Source organism: Oreochromis niloticus, linkage group LG3 (genome assembly GCF_001858045.2).
Source record: "Oreochromis niloticus isolate F11D_XX linkage group LG3, O_niloticus_UMD_NMBU, whole genome shotgun sequence".
NCBI lineage: Eukaryota > Metazoa > Chordata > Actinopteri > Cichliformes > Cichlidae > Oreochromis > Oreochromis niloticus.
The window spans coordinates 27,307,172-27,320,765 of record NC_031967.2 but is presented as its reverse complement, the minus strand read 5'-3'; the positions used below and the strand labels follow the sequence as shown (position 1 = coordinate 27,320,765).

Genomic DNA, 13,594 nt, shown 5'->3' with positions numbered 1-13,594 from the left:
TACAAGGTCTTAAATAATCAGGCCCCATCTTATCTTAATGACCTTGTAGTGCCATATCACCCTATTAGAGCACTTCGCTCTCGCACTGCAGGCCTACTTGTTGTTCCTAGAGTATTTAAAAGTAGAATGGGAGGGAGAACCTTCAGTTTTCAGGCCCCTCTTCTGCGGAACCAGCTTCCAGTTTGGATTCAGGAGACAGACACTATCTCTACTTTCAAGCTTAGGCTTGAAACTTTCCTTTTGCTAAAGCATATAATTAGGGCTGGACCAGGTGACCCTGAATCCTCCCTTAGTTATGCTGCAATAGACGTAGGCTGCTGGGGATTCCCATGATGCATTGAGTTTTTCCTTTCCAGTCACCTCTCACTCACTATGTGTTAATAGACCTCTCTGCATTGAATCATATCTGTTATTAATCTCTGTCTCTCTTTCACAGCATGTCTTTATCCTGTTTTCTTTCTCTCACCCCAACCGCTCGCAGCAGATGGCCACCCCTCCCTGAGCCTGGATCTGCCGGAGGTTTCTTCCTGTTAAAAGGGAGTTTTTCCTTCCCACTGTCGCCAAACTGTTTTTTGCTCATAGGGGGTCATATGATTGTTGGACTTTTCTCTGTATCTACTGTACAATATAAAGCGCCTTGGGGCAACTTTTGTTGTGATTTTGTGCTACATAAATAAAATAGGATTGAATTGAATTGAATTGAATTGAATATACCAATATAAAAATAACAAACAATGCAAACAGATTCTGTTTGGACTGTAGCTTAGTATTGTCATGCATTACAGATAAACTCAGTTTTAAATTGGTTTACTAATGATCACAGAACCTTTGAACACAATGTAAAAATAAGACAAGGGTAAACATGAATATTACCCAAGTATTTCAGTTGTGTGGTTGCATGCAGCTATCACAATTATTATATCATATTTTTCATAACTGTCAGTTATCTAAAATGTCATCATGGTGTTATATAGCATGGAAAAAATGACTGCTGTGTTCCTTTAAATGACAGTAATTGCGATTATCTTAATTCTTATTCTATAGTATGGGACTGCGAGGTGGCTCCCATGCTTTTGCTGCTTCACTTGTTGCCTCCAACATTCAGGGGAAGGAAGTCTTCAAAGATTAGCACATCAGATGCTGCTCACCACCTAATGAAATTCATGAAGGTATGATTATTTGAATTGTGTTAACGTATATTTTCTTTTAATGAGAACAGATGCAGATTATCAAGGGCTGATGTTTTAAGATGGCAAGGGGATCCAATGTGCAGCAGATGTATCTATCCCAGACAGGCTTGGTGTTGCAGCACTGACACATCATTGTTTCTATTGAAACTACATGTACACATTGCACTGTAAGAAAAAGTCCTGATATAAAAGTATTTTACTGTGTATTTTACAGTTTTGTTCTGTTCTTCTAGAATATCATTAACTTTACATAAATAGACTGTGACTTCACATTTCAAATGTAAATTAACATAAAATCACTGTAATGTAATAAAACATAATTTTCTTGTTTTTTAAATGTATTTGTCTGTACATATGCATATTTAGATTGTTAAAATACATTCACAGATGTATCATGATGTGACAAATATTTGTCCGTTATTTGAAAGATTGAACTGTTAAATTCAAATGTAATGCTATGGAAAAATATATGAAGTTAGTCTTATGAATTTTTTCAACATCAAATAATTATTACTATTATTGCTATTTAGGGCGATCGTGGCTTAAGAGTTGGCAGTTCGCCTTGTAATCAGAAGGTTGCCGGTTCGAGCCCCGGCTCGGACACTCTCGGTCGTTGTGTTCTTGGTCAAGACACTTCATCTACTGGTGATGGCCAGAGGAGCCGATGATGCAATATGGCAGCCTCAGTCTGTCCCAGGGCATGCAATCCATTATTATTTAAACCAACTGTTAACTGTATATTTCTGTACATTTAAGTATTATTATTCATATTGCCACATTCATTGACCTTGTTTATAGGTAATTTCATTGTTTAATCACATTAAAATGTTCCTAATTTAATGTTTAAAAGCACTTGAAAAAGGCAAAATCCCATGTAAAATTAGGGCAACAAACTGTATTGTCATTACTGAAAATAACCGTATTTTTATGAGAAAGTTATTTTCTGTTATTTGATGGTATTATTTTGGCGCCCCAGCTGCTGGAATATTACTGTTTTTCTTTTTCTTCTTTTTTTTTTTTTAACAGTGTGGAACAAAAGTAATTGGGCACCCGGAGTGGAACATTTAAATATCGTCTTAATTTTAGGCAGCAATGCTACCACTCAACATCAGATTACCAATTGTGTTTAATGTGAATCACTTGATTTCTTTCTCTCCCTCAGGTGGGAGGTCACATGGAGACGTTTCTTAAGTATGGCCCCACTCAGCCATTCCTCCTGTGTGTTAGAGAAAGAAAGAACTTCATCCAAAGTTTCTACATTGTCCTAGATCAAAAGGTCATTCCCTGTGTGATGCAGACGGGAGTTGCAGGTTTTGATGAGCTTTTCAAGGACCACCGTGTATGGCATTGATGTTGGCAACGTGAAGGAGAGTCCTCAGGTTAGGGAAATCAGAGCAAGAGTTCTTCATTGCAGTCTAAAGACAAAGAATATACAGCATTTTGCCCGGAAATGTTCATTTGCGGGATACACCAAACAAGTTGCTCAGTGTTATTTAGACATTTGAAGTTCCAGCATAGTTTGTACCCAGGAAGTTTTTACGTTTGACCTGTGGAGAGCCTGGATGTTCATTTATCTTTTGCACGTACTCTGGTTACATGCAGGAATAAAATGCACTTGTTATTGAGGATATATTGGATGCCTTTGCACTAATCTGTGTTGATGATGTGGTCTATTATAGACCTTACAATTGGCAATTTTTGAATGACACTGATGACCAAATGCACATTGTCCCATATTGTAGTTTTTTATAACTTTATGCGTTTACTTTTTTGTATTTGAATACAAAGTATTTTGGAACGTTAATGTCTTGTATTTTCTTGTAATGGGTAGAGTGTCTGTAGTTGTGAATACATTCTAATTAATTGTAGCAGTAGAGATATCGCAGATTTGTCTGACACTAGTGTTAGAAAATCAACACTATTAAGTGTTACATTTTTAAATGCCAGGGCTAGTGTAAAGTACTACCAACACTATTCGGTGCTAATTTTCTAACAATTAACACAAGTGTAGAATATTGTTGACACAATATTGTTAGTCAGTGTTAATTTTTAACTCTGCACTGTGTTAAAATAACACTAGCTCATTTATAAAAATAACACTTTGAAAAGTGTTAATTTAACACTCAAAAGAGTGAACACATATGGACACTTTTCTAGTGTTCAATTAAACACAGTGTCAATTTCACACTGGTGATTTTGCTGTGAAGCTGAGCACAGCTGTAGTTCTAGCTTACTTGCAGGCAGAGTGAAAGACACTTGGAGGGAGAGGCGGTGTGAATCCAGGTGAGTTAGACAGTGTGAGTTGGCTGACTTGAGTTCTGTAGGCTCCGAGTGAAGGTGACGGAAGGAGGGCAGGCAGGTGAGGCATGGAGAGATTTCCAGCGAAAAGGTAGATTATCCAAGGTTCAAGAGATGAGCGGTAGGAGGGTCCGGAGAAGAAAACAAGGTAAGTAAAGCACTTTTCAAAGAGATCGTAGAACATTAGAACCGGCTACCAACATAAAGTAGTTGACAAACTGGTGGAGAAGGAACGTCAGCATACGGCTTGAATCTCTCCAGCCTGATTGCCTCAAATCAGCTCCAGGTAAGTGGAGCTATTGAAGATCTGACGGCCCTGCCCAGGGGCAGATACAAAGGAGATCAAGACAATGGTTGGAGAGGGAGAGGATTATTGGGCCTGGCTAACACGGATTTTATGTAAACACAGATTGAATATCTAAAGATGAGTGGGAACCTGACAGAGCAGGTATGAACAATTCATGTCTGGGATGTGAGGAGCCTTCTTACTCATTCTTTGTCCTGCTCTACCCAAAAGTTCTTGTCTAAATAAGTAAAATTCACTTTGTCACCAATAGTTTTGAGATATGCTGTGCAGTCTCACATTATTACATTCAGCACTCACAGTTAATACAAGCACACAGATCTATTTTGCTTTCCTGATCATTTCATTTGCAGCCTGGTCATCATCAGAGCAGACTTTTTTTTACACTCTAGCAGCTTATTTAACATTTTACTTATCAACTTATTTTATACACTGACAATTATTCAACAAATACAGAAAACACATTGTAAATGCACTATTTGAGCATTTATGCCATAAGTGGTAAATAGTCATCAACGTTACTACTTGCTGCCACCTACAGGCTGGTATTTAATGCAATGCAGATGTACATCAATCAGCAGTATACTGGATTCTGTGACAAGAACCAGGATGTGGACACAAATGTAGGACTCAGGAGACTGGCATAAACTTAGGCATCTTTAATGATGAACTTTTATAAGATACAAAACCAATGCAGATCAGCCATAAAGAATCCAAAACAATAACTCTTCCAGAAATAAACCCAGAAGGAGGAACACATTTATGAGAGAGCAAGCAACAAAGGACAAGGAGAGACTGAGACAATAATACACAGCAGATGATGAGGGGAGAGGAAACAGGTCAGGACAGCTGAAACTACTCACAGAGGATGAGACAGGGGAAGTAGAACTAAACACAAAAAACGAGTGACAACAGAACATCAAAATAAAACAGGAAATAACAAACACTGAGACCAAGACTCAAAGATATAAACTGGACAGTATTGAGTTGGCTGAAAGAGCCGATGCTTTGTAGAGTATCAGAAGAGCCGACTCCCATCGAGGAGTTTGTTGTGTTGCCACAGTGTTTAACTGTATTCCCACATACATCGCACACAGCATAGTTTCTATGCTGAGCTTAAATGCAATTATGATCTGTGAACAATGTCAAGATTGCGTGTTTTGTGGTCTAATGTTTTGAGCCTCATGTTTCTCATTGACTCACACACTTGCGGTGCTCTCATATGAGTGAGAAGCAGAAGGTGATTGTAGTTCCGACTATCCCGCTAATTGCTGAGTTTACCTTTGTCTGTATGTCATGTTTACAAATAAAAATAAAAAAAAATAAAAAAAAACATTAATCAAATTAGATAATCAAAAGAGCCGATTCTTCATTGGGAGCCATGCAACAAGAGCCAGCTCTCTGTAAAGAGCCAAACTTCCCATCATTACTTTACAGAGGCAGAAGACAAACATGAGACTGAAGGAACAGAATGGAGCACAAAAGGAGATCAACAAACCTAAAACCACGAGGAAGTCATAAACCCATAAAACACAGAATGAATCTAAAGATCTTTGGAACAGAAGCTCAGAATTAAAGACATGAAAATATGTCAAAGACATTTGTATCATTTATAAAGAAAATAAAGAAGAAATAACAGGAAACTAAATATCAACAACCCAGAAAACACAACCATAATCCAAAGTTCAGCAACAATAAAAACAGAGAGAAAATCTAAAAACAGTCCAAGACTCGGGGACCATGACAGACCTTTCCACCTAATGATGTCTGTCTTCACGTCCACATCACTTCCTCTTTTGTTAGTTTATATTTTCCTTTTAATTTAGCGGTATTTACATTTCTGAGTATATTAATAATCACTCTGCTTTTATACTATTTTTATCGTTGCAATATTTTTGTCTACATTTCATTCATCTGCAACAAACTATTCTGTGTCTTTAAATGTCCACAGTGAAAAGTAAAATTTACAAAAACAAAAATTACACCGCGTGGAGACATTCTGTCCATCAAATGACTGAGTAAATGTCTTTGTAAATAAAAAAAATGTCAGTATTGTTGTAGTTACAACAGTTAAAAAAAATGTATCCATATACAATATATTTCTTTTACCAGGTTACAAAGCTGAGTACATTCTTGATTTTAACTGGACATAATAACATGAGATAATTTCTCATGATTAAATTTAGGGATTGCTGCGGCAACCCAGTAGCTGTAAGATTAAAGTTAACCCAGCAGTGAGTTTAAGTTTAAAACTTACTGTTTAGAACAAATAAAATTATACGTCTCATTATTCCTGCGACTGATCCACTCATGCTGTCCTCCTCTGTCCACGCCTACAGACATGTCACACCCTTCAGTCTTCCCCTCTGTGGCCCACTTCTCATAGCAGACTACGTAGTCACTGACCCATAACCATAATCCCAGAGTGCATTTGTAGCTCAGTCCGATCCAAACATAGGGACTGTCAGCATTCTTGGCTGTTTCCTGGACCCATCCCTGCACCTCAGGGTTGGTGATAGAAACCAGCCTCTTGTAGTTGTTTTCACAGTAATTCAAGGCTTCTTCCCAGGCCTTGTTTTCTTTGATCAGGATTATTTTATCTAATAGTTAAAAAAGTTAAAAAGATTTTTAAGTTCACTTTCAGTTCTTTTCCTTTTATTTTCAAAATGAAGATTAGAAACGTTAACTGCAGAATAAAATTGTAGAAAACCAAGTTTGCACTTATACACATCTTCCTGAGAATTTGCTACCAGATAATAAAATTGGTCTTTTAAAATAAATCCATCTTGAATGAAGAAATAACTATATTATAATGAGTATACAAAGTATACAAATATATTATAATGAATCTTCTCAGTAATGACAGTGGTATTGCATTTTGAGGAAAATGAAAAAAAAACTTTTGTACAAACTCACCATCATAACAGAAGAAGGGTTTTTCTTTGTCACATTCATCAGAGCTCCATTTTCCTGATCTGTTTAACAGAGTCATAGCACATGTCTTGTTGCTTTGTGTATCATTGAATAACTGCATATCCCAGTATCTGAAAGAGAAATTACTCCCATCTGACCACCTCCAGCTGTCTCTGAACAGACCAATCCAGAGGTTAAATGGAGGGGTTAAACCTTTTATCACGGCCTCAATTTCTTCTCCATCAACCTGATCGAGTCCACTGGCCAAGTCAGTGTGATTATATCTGCAGTAACTCTGAGCCTGTGTCCAATTTAGTCTTGGATATTGAATCAAATACAATGTTTTATTGTCTTTCTTCATTTCTGTGAAACAAACAGAAAACACACAAAGACATTCCTCAATAATTTGTCTCCTGAAGCTCTTTCTGTCTTTTTTTCTTTAAAAAACTATTCTGTAATGTCATTATACTTTTATATCTTGATATTAAAATAATATTTAATATTATTCACATCTCCTCACCATCATAGCAGATGAACCAAAACATAGTGTCACATGAAACATCTGCCAGCTTTTTATCTCCTTGATTGTATCTTTTCCTCACACAGTTCCCAGGATGTTCCCAGTCTTGTCTTCCAGTCAGATTCCAGCTGCTGTCATTTTGAATGTATTCCACTCCTGGCAGAGACCAATGCCACGTCCTGTTTCCACCTGTGTTGTTGTTCAGTCCAATCCAGGCTTCTCCTTGATTCTGTGTGGAGTTACGGAGTCTGCTCATGTCTGTCATGTCAAACACTTTGGCCAGGTCTGTATATTTCTCTCTGCAGTATCTCTGTGCTTCATACCAGCTCTTGTTTTCTGCAGTAAAGTGGTACTCATACTGTTGGCATGTAAAGAAGCAACACTGACCTAAAATACAGAAATATGATACAAAAAAAGAAAAAAAAGGAAAGTATTTTAAGAATAAATTATTAAAAACAAGAAATATGATAAACATAAAAACCTGATTTGCAAATCATATTACAGGTTGAAACCGTCACACAGATGAGACTAAATTCAAATAAATCAGTCAAAGACTTTTCCCGAGTTATTTGAAATGTTTTATTTCTATCCAGGAGCTTCTTCAGTAAAATGATAATTATACAGCTGACCTGTCAAGAAGAGAGACTGACCTAAAAACAGCAAAAGAAAAAAACGTGCTAATACAAGAAACTAATCATATGAAGTTTAGATGATGGATAAAAGCTACGCTCGATAACGATGGATCAATATTCGGTGAATGTATTGGTAGAAATATTCCAAATCTTTAATTTGAAATGAATCAACATTTATTTCAGATTAAAAACACAAAGTATATTTGGTGAAACAATCCACTTACCCATCAGAATAAGCAGATACAGACTCCACTGCATCTTTGATCTGACAGATGAAAGTGATGTTGTATTGCTCAAGGAAACAAAGATTTGAATGGAGCTTCTTTGATGCACACTTTATAATGTCAGAAAAGAAAAGATGGATCAATTCAAGATGGTAGGAAATATGAAATATACATAAAAAAAGAACAAGCTTGGGAAAGAAAAATAATGCTTATCATTATGAACCAGAATAAAAATTAATTAATTTTTAATAATTTAGCAGCTCATTAACAAGCTTTTTAAAGCATCAATGTTACTCACTTTGAAAGCTCTTGTCATTTTAAGCCTGTTCATCTTTTCAATAAGAGTTGCGTAAAATAAATCTAATATTTTTTTTCTGAATACAAAGAGAAAAAACATGTCAGATATTCTGTACACATCACCTCTGTACGACAAACATGAAATGATATTACAGGTTTTAAACTCACATGTTATAATTTATTCTCTACAGTAAAGAGAGCTCTCTTTGTCCTGGTCAGCATTTGAATATTAAAGTACAAGCGTGTGACTATTTTCCCTGAAAGTATGATCGACTGATGAGAGGGATTTTTAAACAAAAAAAAAAAATTCCATCTGAATTGAATTGGAAGGGGTCATTTACAAATGCAATTTAAAAATGTTTATGATCATTAAGAAAAAAGTGGCAGAAAACACTGTACTGCTAACTGTTCAACAAGCAAGAACATATAAACATGTCGTCCTTATTTGTGTTGTTTAATAACTTCATCCATTATCTTAAACTGGGTGTGAGGCACAGGGAGAACTTGATCTACTCAATAATGAGAATATATCACAGCTTCAGCTGCAGCTAGTCAAATATCTACTCATTTTTAATCCAAACTCCATCTAAAAGTAAGTTTTTACTGAGCAAACAAGTCTGTCTATGTACAATAATAGTTTATATACAAACACTCTGGATGTTATCAGCCCCATAGAGATGACCCCGATGACATAATATGATCTGAAGCAGGTGTTTATAACAATAACTCTAACTCTAGGTTTGACCACTTTTCAGTTACTCAGCTACAGACGATCAACTAAATGAAGATTATTCAATAAAAAACATAAACTTAAAGTGATTATAATATATACTGTTAACATCCATCCTCTTAACCGCTTATCCAACTCAGACTTTCAGGCAAGCTTGGAGGTTCTTCCAGCTGTCTCTGTGAGAGGCTGGTTATGTTTATTTCCAAGTATTTCTGATAAAACTACACTTTTATATACATAAAAAGTCTCTTGTTTTAAAACTTGAGTAATTTTAATAAATTTGTGTATTGATGCAAATTAGGCTGAGTTTCTAACTCTACTTCTGCTTTTAGTTGTAAACAAATTCTGTGCTGTGAGTGGGAAACAAATATCATGCTCAGTGAAAAGGTGACTCTCATTGTGCATATAGACTTGATACTCTCAGGTTATCACACTTTATATTTTTTACCAAGTTTTTCTAAAAGACTTTGTGAATATTAGTTGAACTTCTGTTTTCTATAAACACACCAGGTAAAATCATCTTTTGTTGAACTGCTAAATAGAAGCAAGAGAGGTGATGCTACATTACAGTATTTATTGTTGTTGTTGTACAGTCCAATCCAGGCTTCTCCTTGATTCTGTGTGTAGTTACAAAGTCTGATCATGTCTGTCCTGTCAAACACTCTGGTCTGTATATTGCTCAGTTCATGTAAAGAAGCAGCACTGACCAACAACAGAAGACATTGTTTTCAATTATTTGGTGATTAAGGCAATCTGATTGTTAGCAGTCTGATAAATCATGAACTCAAATTCATCAAACGGGGCCATAAATGAGCCACAGGGTTCATAAATAGTGCCACTAGTCCAAATGCTTTGATGAAACCAGCTGAACTAGAGCTGATAAAAAACCAAAATAAATAAAGTAGCACTGGGGACATGAACGCTGAATCACCAATTAGAATAAATAGAAATAAACTCCACAGCATCTTTTATGTCAGACATATTTGAGATGACATATAGAAAGTTTGGTAACAACTCTGTTCTGTGCTGCATGAACAGCATATGTCAGGCTGAAATATGTAAACGACAATCAAACAGATCAACACAGAAACATATTTATTTTAATCTATTTTTCCAAATCTGGTCCTTTTTTATTTAATCAGGCATTTATTATAGAGGTAATATAAAATAACTGAAATACTTTAAACTCTCGCCACACATTGCATTAAACAAGTCCCTCAGCTTAATGTTGAGGAATAAAGAAAGGAGGAGGACAGAGGGAAACATTAAAGACTAGCTGCAGCTAAATGATTGTAAATTAGTGCCAAATTCCAGGTCATTCAAAAGCACAAATTAATGTGCACTTTATAATGTACTTGTATGTGTCTTATATTGTGTGATATATTTGAGTGACTGTGAAGTTTTTAATACTTACACATGATGGTTAAATATAAAGACAATCAAAAGGACCCCCTGATGATCCTCTACCTAATTTACATGATAGGGTGGGGTTAGGTTTCACCATGAGCTCACCCGAAACCTTGGCTGAATGTGACCTACACCTGTTTTCACACCTTGGCTCATGTGATTAGGTAGAGGATCATTAGGGTGTCCTTTTGTCCCTCTCGTGGGGACACTCCCACAGGGCTTAAATCTGGGGCTCTCCACCATTTGACCCTAGAACTAAAGAAGCTTCTCGGATGAGAGGTGAAACGTCTTCAAGCAACTTAAAGAAGTCCAGACGCTTTTCTTTCCAAGCTCCTAAGGCTATAAAGACAAACCTTTGAAAAGTTTTGCTTAGTTAAAGAAGTGCAGACTCATTTTGTGATTTGGTCTGATCCTGTGTTTTTGTGCTAATCATGAGTGAACCTTTATCCACAATCAGTCCCAAATTTTAGATTTCGTAGTCTGGACAGCTTCCATACTAGAGAAGTGTAGTTGAAACATTTCACTTCTCAGCTGTCCTTAAAAATTAGTTATGTAAAATATTTTATTTTTTAATATTTGGTCATTGAATATAATATAGTATAGTGTCAGTAATATAGTAATATAATATAATATATATAAAAAAAATACTCATGTCAAATATTTTAGCTTTTATATTTGGTCACAAAATATAAATTGATTAATTTTAATGTTTGAATCACGTGAAAACCAGAAAAACAGAAACACTGTCAGAAATACTGAGCAATGACATCATCTACACTCGACCTGTGCATAGAAACAAAGATTAAATGACATAAGAAAGTTTAAACTTACATCTGGTTAGTTCTCTCCTTGATGTCTCTCCTCAGTGTGTTCATAGAGGCTGTTGTCAAAAGAAGATCTTGTTTGCCAAGGGTCAGCGTTTGAATATTAAAATAATTTACCAGAAGGATCCAATTTTTATCAGATATGACAAGGGGGTTTTATGTAATACTGTGTAAAACACAAAAATAACACTCACTGTTCACTGTTGAACGAGCAAGAGCAGGAAGAGGAAACAAAATGTATAACAACAAATAAGTCTTCCCCATTTATAGTTGTTGCAAAATGTTCCAGGTTAACTTCATCGCACAATGTTCAGTGACACTGTTAGAGTTATCCCTTAAATGCCGAGATACAAGCACACAAAGGAGGTAAGAAAAGTAAATACTAAAGTCAAAACTGAAAACCAAACACATAAAACTAACTCTCCCTTAGAGCACAGAAAGCACAGGTTCAAAAATAAAATATAGGACTGGTTCACTATGAAATGCAGAGACGTCAAGGACATAATATAAAATGTTAAACATTAAAAGAAGATGAAATGCACAATGTGAATTCAATTTCAATCAATTTAAATTTTATTTATACATTTAATATTCTACTATGTACAAAGTAATTTTTAAAAAGAAATCTGAATTATCGAGACAACAGGATGCAGCTTGTCAGCATCAATACTCAGATATGGTGCAATCTGCCTCTCACCCCACAACAGTTGGGATCGGCTCCACTCCCACACACGGTCCTGAAAAGGTCAAATGGGAGAAGACATGTGGATGTAGAGATAATTTTTCTAATTGTTACAAAATCGTTTCAGTAAGTTTTATTTTATTTCTTCAAAAGTAGTTTTTTATTTTAATTTTAGTTTTTCCAATTCCCCTCCAATTCCCCCCTTCATACAATTTCCAAATGTGTATGAAGCATAGAGGATAAAATGTCTGTTGGCTTGTACATCAGCATTCAGTAGACTTCCATTATTTCCTTCTAAACCTTTAAAGATGTTGTGGTGGTTTGTAGTAGATACCTACAAACTAACACTAATGTTGTGTATGATGTGTATTGTAGACACATCAGAAATTCATATTTACTCTGCTGCTAACCTGTTTAGCCACTAAATGGCAAGATTTTACTATCATAGTCGATGTGAATACTTGACTGGGAACATAGAAGTTACTTGAGAAGGAGCGTTTCCTGAATTCAAATTATTGTTGCTTGATGATGAATGATTGTCCAATGTGAAGCCTCCACTTGTTGTGTTTAATGGTAATTAATTATTCCATTGAGAGACAGCCTTTAACATTATTTCGTATTTTTAAATTACAGTCCAATAGAATGGCTTTGAAAGTGTGTGTGTGTGTGTGTGTCTGTGTGTGTGTGTGTGTGTGTGTGTGTGAATGAGAGCACACACAGGACACACTGATCTCTGACTGTCTGACTTTTAAGGTGTATGATTTAGTGAAAAAGGATTGACAAACAGTTTTAAAGAGTAAGTATTCTGTATAACTAGTTTAAGAGGGATTGTGCTAAAATGACTTTCCTTTTGAGAATGTGCTAAAGAAAAATCTAACTGAAGTAAAATAGCATTAAATGAAGACAAGAAATGAAAAAAAACCTTTGCCTTAGTTAAAAGTGGGTGAATGGTTCTTATAGGGGCGAATGCCGGTACCAAAACTGAACCCAAACGCAGAAACCCAGAGCAGAGGCGACAAGAAAGTTTTAACAATGTTTATTGTACTAGCACAAGTCAATATTTGTCAATAACTGAACACAACGAAGCTCAGACTGTAACAGGGGCATGGCGTAGCGTGGTAACTTGGTCGTGGGGGGTGGTTACGTGTAATGATCACACTAAGTAGAGAGGAGAGCAGTGTTAGAATAGTGGTAAAAAGGGAGTCCTAGAGAAGCTGACCGCAGCTGTATTTCTAGCTTACTTGCAGGCGGAGTGAAAGATGCTTGGAGGGAGAGGCGGCGTGAGTCCAGGTGAGTCCAGGTGAGACTAGTTTAGATGGTGTGAGTTGGCTGACTTGAGGTTCCGTGGTTCCAAGGGAGTGTGATGGAAGGAGGGTAGGCAGGTGAGGCACGGGGGGTGTCCAAATTCATGGGCTGCATCCTCCTGAGGCCGCATTTGTAGACCGATTACGTCACAGCGACGCGACGAAGGTTGTCCAAATTCGTAGACTCCTCCGAATGCAGCGGACAAATGCGTCCTCCTTTTCTCAGAATTTGAAGGATGGGTCAGGTGTATCCTTTGTGGCCCACTATA

At 36.3% G+C, this 13,594-nt stretch overlaps 1 protein-coding gene and 1 long non-coding RNA gene across 2 annotated transcripts; both read right to left on the bottom strand.

The window, feature by feature from the left end:
• Nucleotides 1-6,045: 6,045 nt before the first annotated feature.
• LOC109198758 (C-type mannose receptor 2-like) lies at nt 6,046-7,571 on the bottom strand. The gene is made up of 3 exons (XM_025904780.1): nt 7,226-7,571; nt 6,709-7,068; nt 6,046-6,392 (listed from the first exon to the last, which is right to left on the bottom strand). Exons 1-3 carry the CDS (start codon nt 7,488-7,490, stop codon nt 6,046-6,048), a joined length of 972 nt encoding a protein of 323 aa, XP_025760565.1. The 5' UTR covers nt 7,491-7,571.
• A 16-nt stretch (nt 7,572-7,587) lies between these two features.
• LOC112846272 (uncharacterized) lies at nt 7,588-11,390 on the bottom strand. Its single transcript, XR_003219171.1, has 3 exons — nt 11,347-11,390; nt 8,082-8,122; nt 7,588-7,612 (listed from the first exon to the last, which is right to left on the bottom strand). It is a non-coding gene; the product is annotated as an uncharacterized LOC112846272 (long non-coding RNA).
• Nucleotides 11,391-13,594: the final 2,204 nt, after the last annotated feature.

What these genes read in the sequence shown, in the direction of transcription:
- LOC109198758 (XM_025904780.1), bottom strand. Translation starts at nt 7,490, where the DNA reads ATGACAGACATGAGCAGACTCCGTAACTCCACACAGAATCAAGGAGAA. An exon ending in TTGGTTCATCTGCTATGATG is followed by an intron (nt 7,069 to 7,225) that starts GTGAGGAGATGT and finishes TTTGTTTCACAG; the next exon opens with AAATGAAGAAAGACAATAAA. An exon ending in ACCCTTCTTCTGTTATGATG is followed by an intron (nt 6,393 to 6,708) that starts GTGAGTTTGTAC and finishes TTTAACTATTAG; the next exon opens with ATAAAATAATCCTGATCAAA.